This window comes from Rissa tridactyla, chromosome 13 (assembly GCF_028500815.1).
Source record: "Rissa tridactyla isolate bRisTri1 chromosome 13, bRisTri1.patW.cur.20221130, whole genome shotgun sequence".
In the NCBI taxonomy this organism is placed as follows: Eukaryota; Metazoa; Chordata; class Aves; order Charadriiformes; family Laridae; genus Rissa; species Rissa tridactyla.
Window position 1 is genome coordinate 3,437,397 of NC_071478.1, and position 17,151 is coordinate 3,454,547.

Genomic DNA, 17,151 nt, shown 5'->3' on the forward strand with positions numbered 1-17,151 from the left:
CTAGAAGAAACAAAAGAGAGCAGAATGCTGTAGCGTTTCAGCCCCCCAGGACTGCAAAATGACAGACAGTAGTTTTAAATCATTGTAATGCCCGTCTCTTTCTGTATCACTCCTTGATGGTGAGAGGGCAAGGAGCCCTTAACAGACTGTTTCTGCTAGCTGTGAAATTCCTGGGGAACAGATGCCCTCCTGCAGCACACTGCAAGCATCACCATCTCCTAGCAAAACATCCCGAAGACTGGAGGTGATGCGTCCCCAGGACAGGACACCACAGCACACAGTTTTCAGAAGACAAGGACGATGCGGTCCCCAACACCCAGCTGTCAGCAGAGCAAGGATGGCCTGTCTTTATTTTAGGGAGTGTACAGTGGCCACCAGCAGCAGGGAATCGCTCAGAGTCCCCATGCTGGACACGGAGCAACACAACCAGCCTGTCCCACCCAGGGACTTCTCTGGCCCACCTGGACACAGCTCAGCCAGCAAAGCCTCCAGGACCATCGGAAGGGGCAGATGCTGGTATTGAGTTTGGAGGCGCAAATGGTTGGCCTGTGCCAGCACTCACCTGCTGTTTTCTACCAAGTAATGCACGATTTTATCCAAGACCTTCTCAAAGAGGGCTGTGCGGATCCAGAGGTGCTTGATGGCTTGAGGAGACAGGTTGGGCAGCTTCGGCATCTTGCGCACGTTCTCCGGGATGCTCTGGACTTGATTTCGCCTTTAGACGTAGAAGGCAAAAGACAACAACATCTCATCAGTGAGCGCTGCGGGAGCGCAGGGCACTCACAGCACCTTGTGGGGCACGAGGCCGGGGTTTCAGCAGTGCTGACTGCGGTGGCTGGGGCATGCCCAGGGAACCGTGCGGGGACAGGGCTCTGGAGACTGCTCCCTTCATCTATTCCACCCCTAGGCCAGAAGGCCCACATCTGTATTTGAAAACTGGCTTCAGTAAATAGGTTTCCCACTGTAAACGCACCCTGCAACAAGCCTGTGTCTCAGCAGAGTCCTCCAACCCACACACCTTTTCCAGCGGTGCCTGAGGACAGCAGTTCACAGGCAAAGTGCAACATAAAGATTCCTGCCCCCAGGTGGCTGCACCATCCATCTCCCTGGTTCCTGTCCAAGGATGAGTAAGCCACGCTCAAGCAGAAGCTGAATTACTGCAGGTTCAAGCCCTGCACGTCGAGGCAGACCAAATTTGGTTCCAGTTGGCTTAGTGCACTGGTCCGTAAACTGTGACAGCTCAGGAGCAAACATGCTTAGCTGTTCCTAAGCATGAGACAAGGAGCAAAGGAAGTAAGACCTTGCCCATCCTAGCTTAAACCACAACTGTAACTCACAGGCTCCTAAAAAAACCAACCAGTTCAAAGATATCAAAAGCCCAAGACAGGACTCTGCTTCACTGAAAGAGCAATTCCACCTGCAGAGGCTCAAGTGGGACATTGAGGTCCACAGCCATACCCAAACTACACAACCACAGCGAAACGCAAGCGACCTGTGGGATAACAGCAATGCTGGTGCCTTACGCATTCTCAATGAGCTGCTCCAGGTCTTGCACCTTCTTGCAAAGCTCTTCTGCCAGAGGAAAGCTCTTGCCCACCTTCATAAACAGAGCTGCTATCTTGTTGCTGCGTAGGAATCCTGCCGCCCTCCGCTTCAAGCCGTACAAGACACAGGCTTCCACAGCAGCTGCAACAGAGCACAGTCGTTAGTGAAGCGGCAGGAGAACTCGGAGCCCACGTCACAACAGCCAGTCTCCTGCCGTGTCCATGACCTTGCTCCACAGCAGAAACGTCTCCCAAGAGGAAACCAGTGCCATGCTCTATTCCTGCCTGAGCAGACAGGAGATTAGGGAACCCAGATGTCTTCTGACCCAAAGCAGCAGACAGTGGTACAGCTTTTCTGCCCGCAGAGTCATCAGTTCTGCTGACTATACAGAGGCACAATTTCAGTTTTGCAAAACAGAAAAATTGAGGTTGGTGATGTCTATTAGAAGTTTGGCTAATCTGGACAAAAGGGCTAGCTTGATGGAAGTAAACATGAACCAGGGTTGCGCAAAGATGTACGTACTTCAACGGAGAGTTAACTTGTGCCTGTTAAAGTAGATCCAGCGTCTTCCTGAAATCACCTGAGATAGTCAGGCAGCCTAACTTGTCTTGGACTCACTTCTCTGACGAACCAACAGCCTACAGAGACCTTACTAGACTGGTGATGAAATGGGAACGTGCAGCTTTCGGACCACAGAGGTGGTATCTCTGTGCCGCCAACAGCGAGCAGTCTGCGCTGACGTGCCAAGCTAGCAGTCTGGATTAGGATTTCTCAGAGTGTTTTGTTCATTCATAAAGCAGAGAGGGAGAAAGGACTTGGACCACTGTGCCTTGCAGCCCTGTGTTCTGAAAATGCCAGTATCCGACTCCGCTCCGCGATACGCTGAATGCAAACAAATCTATGCTAAAGCTGGGAAATCTCAGCATGCACAGAGGTTGCACCCTGATTCCAGGTCCGCACCAGCAGGATCGCTGTTACCAGAGCGGTGATTTTCCCAGCAGAGGAGCCACCAGCTCATGGTGTGGCAGTAATTGCATGGATCAGGAGGTGCCAAGAGCCCGCGCACACGGAGTCACTCAGGTTAAGCCTGTGGGAGTAAACGGTTTATCTGTGGTTTAACAGCTTGAAGCTAAGTGTGGCTGTGCACCGCACAGCGACGCATCTGCCTCTGCTCCCCTGGCTGAAGGGGTCAGAAACCATTTCAGGGGACCAGTTTTGCCTGTGGGGCCAGCAGCCCCAGCCAAGCCTGGGACAGAGGGCAGGTTTTTGCAATGTCGTTGGGGAGGGCACTGCCAACAGCGCACCAGACTTGGGGTCCCCCTGCAAGCTCAGCGCACGAGTCCCTCTCCTTTCTCTCCACTGTGCTCATCAGTCCCGCCACCACCTTTAATCAATGGGCTAAATGGAAGGATAGGATGTATAACTCCTCAGACGATATATTTTAAGGCAGAGAACACCCCCACCTGGCCTTCAGGAAAATGTCCTCATCAGACATGAGATAACTAACAAGCAAGCGCACGGCATCTTCTCCAGGTAGGATAATTGCTTTGCAATGCAGACAAACAGGCTAACATTCTCCTCCCAGGTTTCTTGAAGACTGTAGGGAAACCAAACAACTCGCTGAAGTTTTCCCTCCGGCCCAGGCTGAGGGATGAGTAAGGCTGGAACAGGAGATTTCACCCCCTGGCCCCCTGTGCTGGGATGATCCAAGTGAGAAGGAGAAAGCTTGTGAGCAAGAGATGGGCACACTGAGGATTTCCAAAGCAGCAGAGGAAATGGGGCGATTTTTTTATTTTTTTTTTTTTCACAAAAAAAATCTCAGTGATCACACGAAACATTTTCCAAAAAAAACCCTAAAGGCAATAGAGAACCTGGGGATAAACCACAGTCAACGCCAGCAGCTCCGTCTGGCTTGGGAGATCCTCCCAGCTCGGTGGCGGCTCCTCACAGCTGGTACTCAGCAGTGAAGTCCTCATGCAAGGCTTTGCCTAACTCCCTGCACTGGGCTCTGCCGAAAGGCAGCCTCAGGCACTCACCAGACCACAGCGAGTGCCCAGAAAGCGCCGGCCGCTTGCCCTCTCCTGCCAGGCTCCCTGCCCGGTCCCGCAGCGAGCGGGGAGCCCGGGGAGCCGGCTCTGCCGGCGATGGGAGCCGGCGATGACTCCACAGAAAGACACGCACAGGCTCCACCGGCAATCTGTTCGCCAGAATCCCCTGGGAGGGCTCAGGATGGATGTCTAGTGTCAAACACAGACTTATTAAACAGGCTGATCAAAGCGCTGGAAAATTACACAGACCCACAGTTCTGCAGGCTATCGATCCGGGTCTGACAACAAGGTTTCTGGCACCCCGGCACCCCTCCTTCCCCAGGAACCCGACGCTGCAGAGCCAGCCACGCTGAGCCTTCCCTGCAGCCGCCCAGCAGATGCTGATTCGCCTCTCGCTTGGAAAGGCATTTTTTCCTACAGCTGAACAACTCTGTGGAGACATTTAAAAAGACATTTCATGCAGACCCATCAACAGCAGCTCCTAGGGCTGAGAGATGCTCTCATTATCTCTGCCCTGCTTCGTGCCATGCCCGAGTTCACCGCCGAGCAGGCAGGGCAGGCGTGCGGCATCCCGGGTGCTGCGAGACGCAGCCTCTGCTACCAGCAGAAAAGCAACACATTTGGGCCAGCCAAGTCCTGCTCGCCCAAAACCAGCCGTTCAGAGCCACTGGATGGATACCTGGTTTTTAACTAAAGCCCTGCGCAAACCCTCCTGAAGCCCAGACATGCTACAAATAGCATGGCCCATGCATGAATCAGTCTTCCTACCTGTCCCTGAGGACAATTCGCAGCTGCAAAGTAAGACCAGACTGCTTCGTGGCTTTGGGACCAAATGCAAGAAGACTCACCTCTCCCTCACACACGCTGAAATCACCCCACATCCCTGCAATCATTTGTTCTGCGCTCCAAGGCTGAAACACAAGTGACAGACACAAACAACCCTACATGGCTGAGACTGCACCCAGTCATGCCCATTTTACAGCACCCAGCCGTGGAGCAGCCATCTCCTGAAAGCTCAGGCAGGTCTCTTCTGCTAACCTCCCGCCGCGGAGCAGCAGTCATCGACCCCAGCCGAGTGAGTTCAGGAGCCAGCTGGAAATGGAACTGCAGGCAGAAAAGCCACAGCTTTGTTTTTGGAATGTAAGGTTATGCTGACATAGAGCAAATCACAGCAGCACCTTCAAAGCATGGGGTGGTTTCCCCTCTCCATTGAGGCTGAACCGAGGGTGAGGTCTCTGTGGGACCACGCTGATGGAGCTGGGCTTCAGCCCCAGTGTCTGCTGCCAGAACTGGGCCAGGCACCATTACCCCCTCCTCCAATTTGTATTTTTGGGGATTTTCCTGTTCTCAAGCAGACATCTCCAGTTTTTCGGAGATGGTCTCAGCCTCCGCAGCAAACACCAGCCTGGCCGGGCTCCCACACTCACCTGGTACAGCTGGGCACCGGAGCTGCTGGACACAGTGCAATGTGCCATCAGTTCCACTCCGAATTTCCAGCAGAAGAGCGAGAGCACTCACGCTCGTGCAGGAGAGCGGCAAACTGCTTTGCTCACCTTACAGCCAGGGCACGGACATCCCTCTGCCAGCCAGGGAGCAGCACATGGGAGAAAATCCAGACTGGTGAAAAGCCTTCCAGCATGCTCCAGCAAGACAAAGCCATCATCAGCATCCGTCCTCAACGTCGTAGCCTGAACCTTTCCAAAACACTGCTTCTGCTATCAAAAATACATGCAAATGTGCGGTCTCCACAGGAAAAGCTCTCCCTGTGCTCTCCCAAGGGCTCGGAGGTTTGAGCACATAAACTAAGAGCACCTTGTCCACGTTAAATGCAGGGGTAATGGTAGGTTCTTTTTTAACCTTATGATTTTTGAGCCCAGTTCATACTTTACTTACTGTCACTGCTGCAAACAGACACTGCGTAAAGATTCTCCCCATCCCTAAGGATATAACCTACAGCAGAGACACACAGTGCAGGGGCTCTGCGCAGCTGCAGCCAGGTAAGGTGGAAGTTTTGATTCTTGGCAAAAGACTGAAGGTATTTCTGAGATCCTGAGAGTGGTCTGGCACGAATCAAACCACTCGGGGGTTGAGCATAAAGGCAGTCTTAGCACTGATGTGGACAACAAACCCCTTGGTTCACTCAGGCCCCCAGCCCCGCTGCCGGCTCTCCATCAGCCTCCCAGGGCAGCGCGAACGTGACAGATGCCAACTCGTGTTTGTCTGCTTCAAACCCTTCCCTTGCAGGCAAAATAGGGCAGCTGCCCTTTCCTGCCAGACCACTGGTTTCATCAGAAGGGGTTTGCGGTACACTGGCTACGCAGAGGATGAGGAGGGCTTGGTGAGGAGGGCTCTGCAAGGAAGGCAGCTCTCCCCAGAGAAAAGGGCAGCTCTGCCTACCCAGAGCCAGCCTTGCCGCACGCTCTGCTTGTCAGGGAAAGAGGTTACTCGTAAGCTCAGGCGGTTCATGGAGAGCCACACCACCAAGGAAGGTGCACATCCCATTCAAATGAGAGGGCAACAGCAGACAGACCAGAAGGTGTAGACAGCAGAAGCCAGTGAAAGTGCAGCAGCATCATTAAGAAGCCAGAAGGAACCAACGAGCCCTTCGTGCCTGGATGCCTCAGCTCCGTGTCGCAGGAGGCTATAAATAATTCCAGGCTGCGAAGCCTCGTGCTGCACAGAAAAGCAGAGAATGAGTCACACCTTGAAGTCTGTTCTGCTCTTTCGATGCCATTGGGTTGACAGCGTACAAAGGCACACAGGCCCAAAACAAGCATCTGCATGTATTTCGTGCGAGGGCCCAGGAGTAAAGGAAGAAGGCAGCCTATTTGCTCTCCAAAGCAGAAAAGGAGACCCCACAGCTCCCTTCTCTTTCCTTTCTGTGCCTGTCTGTGGATGCTACAGTCTTACTCAGCGGTAACAGTGCTGCACGAGCCTTCTCGGAGCAACTTCTTCTAAAGCTAGTTGTCATCACTTCTGTCATTTTCTTCCCAGACTCCAAATTAGCAAGCTGCCCTTCAGCTATTTGTAAATGGAGGAGTGCTGCTTCCCCTCCTGCCAGCTGTCTGCAGCGTCTGCTCAGCGGCAGCCGCGTGGCCCCAGCCTGGGCGCGCTGGAAGCGCAGCTGACTGTAACTCAGCAAACATCTCTGCTGAGAGCCGCCGGCAGGGCTGGCAGATCGGGCTCCAAACGGGCACAGGCTGCCGCCCCCTTACCTGGAAGCCAGGGCTCCTGATGTCGGAGCAAAGAGGTTCCCTGGCAGCTTCAGTCCCAGGGCTGAGCCACAGGAGGACAGAGGAGTTTACTGCACTGCCCTTTTCAAGAAACTCGCTCAGCCAAGGACCCTGCGAGGTCCACATCCCCATCCCAAAGCCCTGGCCATAGCAATGCCGAGCAGACACCCCGCGCTTGCCCAGGCTCCTCAGTTCGCAGGAGCAATGCCTCCCCTTGCAGCTATGCTGGGATTCGAGCAGGGACCGCAGGGCTGGCTGGCTGTCACCTGGGCAGGAGAGGTGGCAGCAAACAGCAAGCCACAGATAAAACCCGCACATAGCTTTCCCAGCAGCTGGTAGCAATCTCTCCTTAGGCCCTTTCAGCCATATCATTTGCAGGGCACAACCAGCCCCCGTCCCTTAACGCTGCTGCTTTGCAGAAAGCAGGGAAGGTCTGTCAGCAGCTCTGCGCCCTGCAGAAAGGAATACAGGTTGTTTCTGCCATCCAAGTGCTTTGCAGAGGCTGCTGGTCTCAGGGGTTCAACCACAGCATGGCAACAAGGGCCAAGGAGGTGCCTGAGATCTGCTCCAGACAAGACATCCCGCCCTGGAAGTCAGCAGCAGAGGGAACTCTAACCACTTCCATCATGAGTCCAGTGTAGGAACTTAAAAAAGTCAGGGAGCATCCCACAGAGGGCAGTTCCAACGATTTTAGTGGATGGAGCCTCATCTCACACACGCAAGTGGGGAAGCACAACAGGGTGAGACACACGGCACAATCACTAGCCCTCTGCGAGCCACCTTCGGCAAGCTACCTCCACCGTTTGCCCAGTGCTGTCCATGACCAACAGCAACAGCTTTTGCATCTACGTGGCCCCAGGAGCATCACCTGGAGGGAGAACCACTGGATCTGGCAGGAGTCTGTCAGAAGGGTCCGCTGCAATGCTGGCTGCTGCTCTACCTAACACTGCCAAGGGAAGAGACTATAAACAGACTCAAAAACAACAGCACCTGGGAAAACCACCATGGTGCAAGCCCGCTGCCAATCCGGAGGACAGCATGGGACTTGCTCTTCTTCCACAGCGGTCACTGGTATCTCCCAAAACCAGTATCCATCTCTCAGACAGCTGCTAGTGAGGAGACAGAGGCAGATGGAGGGCACCCGGCGCCTTGCCAAAGCACGCTCTCGAGCTCTGGGTGAGTGGGTAAACACTTGACACTGACAGGGCTGCCGAGGCACAGAAACCACAGCTCACGCGTCTGATTAATGCTGTGCCTTTGCTTCTTTGAAGCCCCCCCATCTGGCTCCAGCCCCAGCCCACCTGCACCCACAAGGGGCTGAGAAATTTCCTGATCCATGCAGCACCCAGCCAGGTGCTCGCCCGGCTATCAGTAGACTAATTGGCTTCTGCCTAGGTTTCCAATTCAACCACCCTCCGGACCACCAGCCAGGTCTCCCCGCTTTTGCAAATGCTGACCCTGGCAGCACCTGGCAGACTGGAAAACTGAAGCTGCTGAAGCAGCTGCTTTACCTGGGGCAGACACTTAAATTCTCCAGTCTGAACGGGTGACCAAAGCTGCGTAGAAGGGCCAAAACAACAGAAAAAAAATCTAATTTTGCCACCTTGATTGCAAAGTCCCCTCTGACGATCAGCACTGATCTTATTAAAGGGCAAAATTATGTTTTCATTTGTCGGAGAAGAGATGGGCAGCCAATGTGCTGGGCCATTAGCATGGCTCTGTGGGCTGGTCAAGCCCCCAGGAGCCTTCTCCAGCCTCCAGGAGCCTTCTCCAGCGCAGAGCAGCTGCCGAGGAGCCTGGGCCCCGCTGCCAAGCGAGCTCACCAGCCATGCCGTGCGTTACCGCATCGCAGTCGCAGTTTGGGCTGCCACAAACCGTGCCGCTCCACGGGAGCTGGCAGGCTGCTCCAAACGCTCCTCCCAGGGATGTGCTGGCCTGCTGAGCCCTGCACCGCGCAGGGTGCTGAGACCTGGCCTCAAACTCGTGACACGTGCCACCAGGAAGAAGGCTGCTCTCTCCTGGCTCCACACTACCTTCGGGATACAAATGCTCCTCCTCTCCTGCTCCGCAGCCCTTGCCCAGAGTGCCCCCCGGCACGTATCGCAGACAGAAGCCAACAGCTCTTCAGGGAGGTTTTTAAAAAACACTTTGCTGAGATTATGATGAATCCATTCTGAAACACTTCCACATTTACAAAATTGTCACACCAGCAGAAAAACAAATAGGTGAAAAAAGCAGATTAAGTGAAGAGTACAGCTGCCAGCAAACAAGCCCAAAACCAGCACAATATCAGAGCAGATCTTCCACAAACTCCATTTAAAGTTCTTTAGCAGCCTCCAGCCTCTCTGCTCCTCCACTTATGCAGACTAAAGGCTCCTTTCCATAAATTTGTATTCCATAATAGCAAAGAAGTATTTGGACTTAAGACTTGCTGTTGAATCAATTCTCAAGGGAATTAAAAAAAAAAAAATTTCTAGTATTTCTTAAGTGACTGTATACAGTGCCAACATCCCCCCCTCTTTTGACACATCTCAATATATTTTAAGCACAGAGCGACAGCCCCAGGGACTCAGACCGCTGTCAGAACAACTCATCCTCTGGCATTAACCACCTTCCAAGCCCCAGAGCTGGAGCGTGCTCCCAGGAACCACGCGCACCACAGCCCCAGCGCCAGGCAGGGAAAGCCCGGCATGAAGAGGGTGCTCCAGCCCCCAGTTCACGCCAACCTCCAGAGACTCACCACAGAAGGAGATGATGTGGCTGCTGTCCTCATGTACAAACTTCCTCGTCACCGCCTCCTCCATGATCTGCTTCACCTGGTGAACAAAGGCGAGAAAACATTGAATTTCAGCCATAAACCAGAGCGAGGAGACCTGCAGTGGAGTGGGCACGAGGTGCTCTGCTTGCTTCATGCCTGTAGGAAACCTCTGCTCTCTGACTTCTCTAATCGCCCCTAACGGCACAAGAGGTCTCATGGAGTATCACTGCATCTTTGCTTCCCAAGCATCACCAGCTATTTCAAAAAGCCAGGTAATAAAAAAGGGATGTTTTGTTTTTGAGAAACTTCAAAGTAGGAAAATTATGAGCAGAGAATTAACTGGAGGAATCAAGCATCATTTAGATAAAAGACATCTTAACAGAGGTAACCAAAACTCTTATTCAACGCTTTTACAGTATTGTTATGTTCTTTCATTATATAGGGATTTGACAAATTTCATGTGACATAGCTATCCCAAATGACTGTAACTCTCTGTCAATGCTGAAGTCAATGATCACCTGGCACCAAATGTGACCAGAAATGCTATTTGCATAGCAATGCAATCAGTGCTGCCCTCCGACTGACCGAGGCTGTACTGCTCGTGACACATTACTGGCACTCATTTCGGTGCAATTAATCAAAAGGAAGCTATCGTGTAGGTTGCACATCAGGGGCACGATTATGGGAGGAAAATAAATAGGAACGCACATAAATTAGGAGCATAAGTGTTTTGCAGACACGAGATGGGAGGTCAGACCTGCTAGGTAAGCGGGCTGCAGAGGACAGAGTAGCCTCGGAGAAGCTCCCAGGAGTGCACGGCTACTCCACAGCAGTAGCTCAGAGGAGTGTGAAGAGTCAAGGACTATCAGAGCAAGAAATCCAAGTACCCCTAGCACTACTGCTCTTCCACTCCTACCTGTCCCCACCAGCACTGACACAGCCCAGCTCTCCCCCTCCCACTGAGAGCATCCCTTTTGCAGAATACGGACCCCTCAGACCTGTTCAGCAGATATGACCAGGTCACCCTGTAGGTGCTAATGAACTCGTTGTGCGTTAAAACTGTCTGTTATGCATCCCCTTGGAGCCGGCAGGTACACAACGCGCTGCTGTGGGACTGGCTCCTCGTGGCTCAGCTTCAGCAGCTCCAACAGAAGAGGATTCTCCTGCAGGGCTCGCCCTCGCCCTTCCAACGCAGAGCAATTCCCAGGGCACCAGCAGCTTCAACAGCCACCCCTGAGCCAGCCTCAGCTCCCCAGCCCGCTCTCCCGTGCAGCCTGTGATGTTTCCTTTGTTTTTTGGAGCTAGAAAACCGGGCTAGACCAAGCTTTGTTCCAATCCCGCCCAGCAACCACAGGTTACAAACCTGAGTCGCTATCAAAGGAGATTTTTTAAAGCACCTTGACTTCTTTTTTCCAGTGATCAGCTTCCAACGCAGGTTGCTAGCGTAATGTCTCCTGTTGGAAGCACGTTGTCCTCCCTCCATGTCTCCCACTGCTCCTGGGAGCTACCTTGCTGATGTGCTGAACTCCGTTATTCTCTACCAGGAGGACATTGACGGGAACACCAAAACGCGCGCTGCTGCATAACGGTTCTGGGCACCTCGAGCAACCTCGCACTCTCAACATAAATAACTTCTCCCAGTGCCCACAGGCTGGGGGAATACTGCTGGGGGTGCTCTGATTTTCAGGGTGGGATTCCACACGAAATGCCCTTAAAGCTGGATGACGTAGGGGAATACGGGCCTGCGGTCCTGCCAAAGCACTGCCAGGAGAACGCAGAGCATCTCTGAGAGCTGCCCCGGCTCTCAGGCAACGTCATCTCCATTTGCCCCCACACCTCCATAGGACGCCAGAGCTGCACGCGAGAGATGTGGAGTTTAGTGCTCAGGGGGGTTTGAGCCTGGCTCAGAAAGCGCTGCAGAAGTAGGTGTTATTGCTGAAGGAGGCAGCCCCAGACTGATGGCCCATGAAGCGCCCTAGCTCTGCCAGCCGCCCCCCTCCACGCAGACTGCTTCCTCGACACTGTGCCCACCGCAGCCTTGCCAGCTAAAACCAGACCACCACAGGGTCTGTCACCACTCTGCCTGTCCCCCCATCGCCCCCGCAGCCCCAGTGCAAACACCTTCCCAGGCAGACCCCATCCGTCCTGCTCCCGAGGTGCCGTGCCTCACACAGCCAGCCTGTCCTACCCTGCTCGGAGCGGTGGTGACATCCATCCCCAGCTGTCACCCCCCCTAATCCTGCCGAAATCAGCAAAAATCCAGCTGAATGTTTGGTCTCTATAAATGTTCAGTTCCTAATGGTTTTGTCTGTTAAATACAAAGCTGCCAGCGTGCCCAGGTCTCATCCTCTAGTGCCTCTATAATATCTTGCTTTTCACTCTTTGGTTTCAGAAAATGCGGGGAAAGGGTTCACGGTGCAGAGATGTTGGCGTAAGAGAGGCTCTGCTTATCAAGATGTTCCCTCTGAAGGCACAGGGAAGAGGAAAACACAGCACGTCAAGACTTGGCCAAGCAAACCTTGCATGTATGAGAGACTTTTAATGGCATCATTTGGGGAATTAAACTCCTTTGCATGATATAATCAAGGCCAGCTATGCACAGCTGACAGCTGAATAAAGGAAATCCTTTTACAAACATGGACTAAGCAAAAAGTCATATCTCAACCCAAAAGCATCTCTCTGCATGTCAAAGCAAGCGGGTCAGGTCCCTGTGCCGCTCTGCTCGAGGTGCTGGGTGACTAACAGAGCCTGCTGCGGAGCCCAGTGTTTTCACCTGCATCCCAGCAGCTCGGATGAGCTGACAGTGAGTCAGGAACTCACAGCAGGGAATGTCACCGAGATGTGGACCTGGGGACCGGAGGTGGCTCAGAGCACTGGGAAATTCCCCTGGGCAAAGCATGATAGAGCTCCTGCAACTCCCACATCCCAACCGCGCTCAGAGCAGCGACTCCAGCTGCAGGAACACCCCGGGAACGGAGGGCTCTGACTCCAGAGACCTGCACAGAAGCTCCCTCTACCTCAGGGCTTTATTGTGGCAAGTGGCCAAAAACCGCAGCTGGCCCTTATCAGGGCAGGTGAGGTTAACAAGCCCACATTTTCATTATGCCCGACGTACAGTTTTGCCCGTGGTACCACTGCCGCGTCCTGAGCGCCATGGAAGGGGAAAGCCGCAATCCTCACTCGGGCTTCAGGGCTCCAGCGGTGTTTTACTTTAAACGTCAACAACAGAAGGAACAGCGTGAAACAGAAATGGGGACAGAGCAAGTCCCAGCAACTGGAAAGGAGTCCCTCTCTGCTGCATTACAGCGAGACACATCCCTTGACCTTGGCTGCGGTGGTGCGGTACAAGATGGGAAGCAGCTCACACCTCTTGTCCACCAGCAACCAGGTGCACATCAAAACGGGGTTCCCTCCTCCTCCTCCACCTGGCACTACAAGTGTCCAAGAAAGACGTGACTACTCCTTTAGAAACCCTGATCGGCCCAAGAACCACCACTGATCACCTCCTCATCGCCTCGGGGACCTCAGGGATTCCCCAAAACTAGGCTCTCCCTTGCAGGCTGAGCTGCCTTCGCCCAGATGGCTCATGGCCCTCACCTGGCGGGGCTGAGCTTCCTCTGGCAGCGGGTCATGGGCACTTCTCCCTCACATATCCACCTAATCTACCAGAAAACAATGAGAAGACAGATATAAAATGTACCCTCATGGCCATAGTGGTCTGCTCATGGTCCCAGGGACTTGTTCCTGCCTCCCCGCTCCTCCTGGCAGCTGAAGGGATACGACTGCTCATGGGGCCATGCCGCTAACCACGGCAGATTTTGCTTAAAAAAAAAAAATAAAATAAATTGGGGATTTTAAAACTCCAATCAGGTCAGCAGTTCTCAGGACCTGAAATTTCTTCTGCAACATTGTGATCAGGAACCACCAGGGACTCAACCTCTCCATGAATCACCCAAAAGCGTACACCGAGAATCCGTATTTTAAACCCCCTAAAATACGCTTGGGGATCAATGCACGCCGTTTGCTGCCAGCTTACGATTAAAATGAGGAGCACATTCAAATTAAAGCAGTATACTCAAATATTTGTCAGCCACCTTTGGCGCGAGCCGCTGTCTCGTCGCTCTGACGGTCGCACCTACGGCAGGGCTGCCATCCGTGGGGCCAGGACCATCTGGTTACCCAGTGCCCATGGAGCAACCGGCACAGCGGGATCCGGCTCCGACCCAGCATCGTGGTGCCAACACAGCACAACCTGCACTCTCAAGGCACGCAACAAAAAAAACCCTTCCAAGAGACGCAGTTTAGTGGAAAATTACTCATTAAAAGAAAAAAAAAAAAAAAAGCACTGTATTGACTGAGGTTATCGCACGAAATAAATCAAAGATATCTAAAGAAATAGAAGTGAAAAGGGTGTTGCAACAAGGGCACTCACCCGACATATGAAGGGCTAGAGCAGAACGGGAGCGGCTATACGATAAATAGAAAGCCCCAAGAGGTAGGGGACAGGCAGATAAATATGGTCTCCTAGCAGAAAACAAGTGTTATACTGAGAAAGTTTTCAAACAAAACAATTCTATATTTGCCCAGAAACGGACACAGCTGGCATCTGTGGCACAGCTCCAACCCAGAGAACCCCAAAACTCCTGACAGGTCTCCTCTGCTGCTGTCTGCAGATCCCAAAGGTCTCTCCCACCCGGACCCCAGCCCCTCCACAGCCAGCTGGGACCACAAGCACCACCGTAGCCATCTGCCGCAGTGCTCCCAGATCCTCTCTGGAAAGCCAAGCGGGTTTGTGACACCGTGGGGATGGAGAACGCCAGCTAACCCACATTTGGCTCACTCCATAGAGAAGATCTGAACAGCCTCTAAATACGCTGCACTCCAGCATTTTAATGCTAATTCTCATTTTGTAGCCAGAACAATCTCAACAAATGAAGCTGCCCACTCTTTATCTAAAGCCAGTCTAAGGAAAATGAGATGTTTGCTCCTCTTTTATTAGAAAGGAAATTAAAACAGCAACTAATAATTTAGCTGTAGGTAAACTCAAGAGGAATATCACAAAGTACTCCACAGCAATGAAGCCCTTCTCCCGGCTCCAGCTGTGAGCCCAGGACGAGTCACCCCCTGCTCTGGGAGAGCAGGGTCACAGGGACACCCCACAACAAGGTGCCCACACAAACTCAACAGCATTAATTGCAGTTCCAAAAATACAACAGAAGACAGGCTAGTTGTTATTATTATTATAAACATTACTCTCTAAATCACTGACTCGTGCATGAGCAAGTGAGCTAGCTCTTCTTTGCTTCATATGCACGTCTCAATTACAAGGAAAACAATTTTTTTCCTCCTTGCCCGGTCTCCAAAGCCGGATCCAAGAGCCACAGGCGTGGAGAAGGGTCCTTGGGTTATGGCATTCATCAGGGGCATCAGGAATCCCAGCACACCCACTTCAGACCAGGGTTTTGAGCTTGCACCCCCATACTTCCAGCAAGGCTCCTGATCCCAGAGGTCTCTCTCTCTCCTCTGGTTCCCCTGGGCTTGGCCAGCTCCATCACAGCTGAAACACTGCTATTAAAATTCTGTTTCACAAACTGCTTTTTTTTCCAAAATAAATGCAAACAGAACCTTACCTACCCAACAGCCCCCAGGGCCCAACGAGGATGAGGGCTTAGACCTCTCTGCTACAAAATTCCCAGGGTTACGCTTCATCTCAAGGTCCGGTTTTCCCGTAAAAGCGCTTCACAACCGTACCCAGCCCCAGCTGTCATTTACATTGGTGGAGCAAGCCAAATATTACAGCAGTTACAATACCCACTGAGGCGCAGAGATCAGGAGCCAACCAATAACTCTGGGTTTAATTAATCTAAGGCAATATTGACTCACAACTCTGCTTTACCTGGTTGGATTTTTCCAGGCAAGTCACCATACAACCTGTACTCTAGACTATCCGGTGATGTTTACAGTCACAATTTTCCCTGCCACGCTTCTTGCAAAGCCTTTCGCTGGTTATTAAGGCGTTTGTATTGAAGCACAGCATCTCCCATGTATTTGGCTGTGCTTGTAACTCCATGGAATTGTTTATAGCAAGCCAGATGCAGAGTCCCCAGCTTGATCCTCTTCCCAGTCCTGTTTCGAGATGAAGCTCGGTCACTTTGCCAAAAGGGCTGCAGAATCTGTGCTGTACGGCTGCGGCGATGCTCGTGGTCACGGGCTGCTTGCTACACCCAGCCTCGGGGGTCCCGGAGACAGGACCCTGGATGATGGCCTCTGGCAGGGAGACACATGGTAACTGAGCAGCGAGGCCAACAGCCGGGTGCTCCGAGTCCTTTGTCACCCTCCAAAAGGACAAAGCAGCCAGACACTGAAGCATGTACAGCCAGGGCAACAGGAGACCAGAACCAGGTCTGACTTCAGCCCCTGTAGTGGGACTTTCCAACAAAGACAGTCACTTCATATAACTAAAAGTTACAGTAAAATAAATGCCTCCAGTGATTGAGCTGGTCTTCGCAGAAGTATGTTTTTAGAAACCGCTATGGAGCTGGTTTGCTCAGAAACAGTAAGGCCTTCTGCTGAACGCTCATCCTGAAAACAGAAGATTTACAGTAAAAAATATACTGCAAATTAAGATGGCTTCTGCTACTTCTGAATGTCCGCCTCTGCACGAGATGTCAAGGACTTGGGTGGGATGAGATGATGCAAGACCAGCGCTGCACTGCCTGGATCATCTTAGAGTCCACCTTGCCTAGGAGGGCTACCAAGCACCGACTGTTACGATCCCAGACAAAACTTGTCTAATCACAGCAGCGCTGCAATGGCTCCGAGACCCCCGCAGACACAGGGCCAGCCTTGGAAATCCCCCCTCCTTCCCATCTCTTTTTAACAGACTGCAGGAAGATGACTCCTATCCCAAGGAAATACACAGGGAATCGGAAAGGGCATCCCAATGGGCACCCAGCACAGAGAAGCGCTGTCTTCAAGATCTACAATTACCATGTGTTGTGCAAGTCTCCTCACTAAATCTCAGTGCATCTCCTTTCCATGAACTTGTTTAATCTCCTCTTCTATGTGTTAAAAAACCCCTGAAACTAAACCCAAAAAAAACCCAACAAAAACCCCTCCGCATTAATGATACAGGCTTTAAACTTGGTTTGCTTTTGTATGTTCGCTTTTCAAATTATTTAATGAGCTGGTGTTTTCTCATTCTCACTGCAGCCTTTAAATGCTGGTTTCGTTATCTATTTGGAAGTTAATTCTAGCAGTTAAAAATCCTATTTTACATGTAAGTTTTGGTGCAACAAGTCCATGTGGGCACTCTGAAGCATTTCTTTAATTGCTTCTCCGAACCAAGGTCTCTTTCCAGGAATAAGCTCTGGTCAAGCCCAACAGGAAGCGGTTTCCCATACCCTGTGTAAGACTTGTCCGTGTAGCGCTATGGTATTATCAGTTCTCAGGTATTATAAAATGCTAAAGGATCACTTAGCGAAGCAGATGCAATATTAAGACAATCCCAGGCATGTTTGTATTCGCAAGGACAAACACAATTCACCTGCGCCGCGGCTCCAGCAGT

General features: G+C 52.2%; 1 protein-coding gene across 7 annotated transcripts in view; it reads right to left on the reverse strand.

Moving 5' to 3' along the window:
* Nucleotides 1-17,151, reverse strand: part of SGSM1 (small G protein signaling modulator 1) — a 47,885-nt gene that overhangs the window by 24,714 nt on the left and 6,020 nt on the right. For all 7 annotated transcript variants that reach the window (XM_054219076.1, XM_054219079.1, XM_054219075.1 and 4 more), the window contains exons 3-5: nucleotides 9,567-9,642; nucleotides 1,524-1,686; nucleotides 563-715 (exon numbers count right to left, since the gene is read on the reverse strand). In XM_054219076.1, the coding sequence (XP_054075051.1) occupies nucleotides 563-715; nucleotides 1,524-1,686; nucleotides 9,567-9,642 (392 nt within the window). The remainder of the gene's footprint in view (nucleotides 1-562; nucleotides 716-1,523; nucleotides 1,687-9,566; nucleotides 9,643-17,151) is intronic.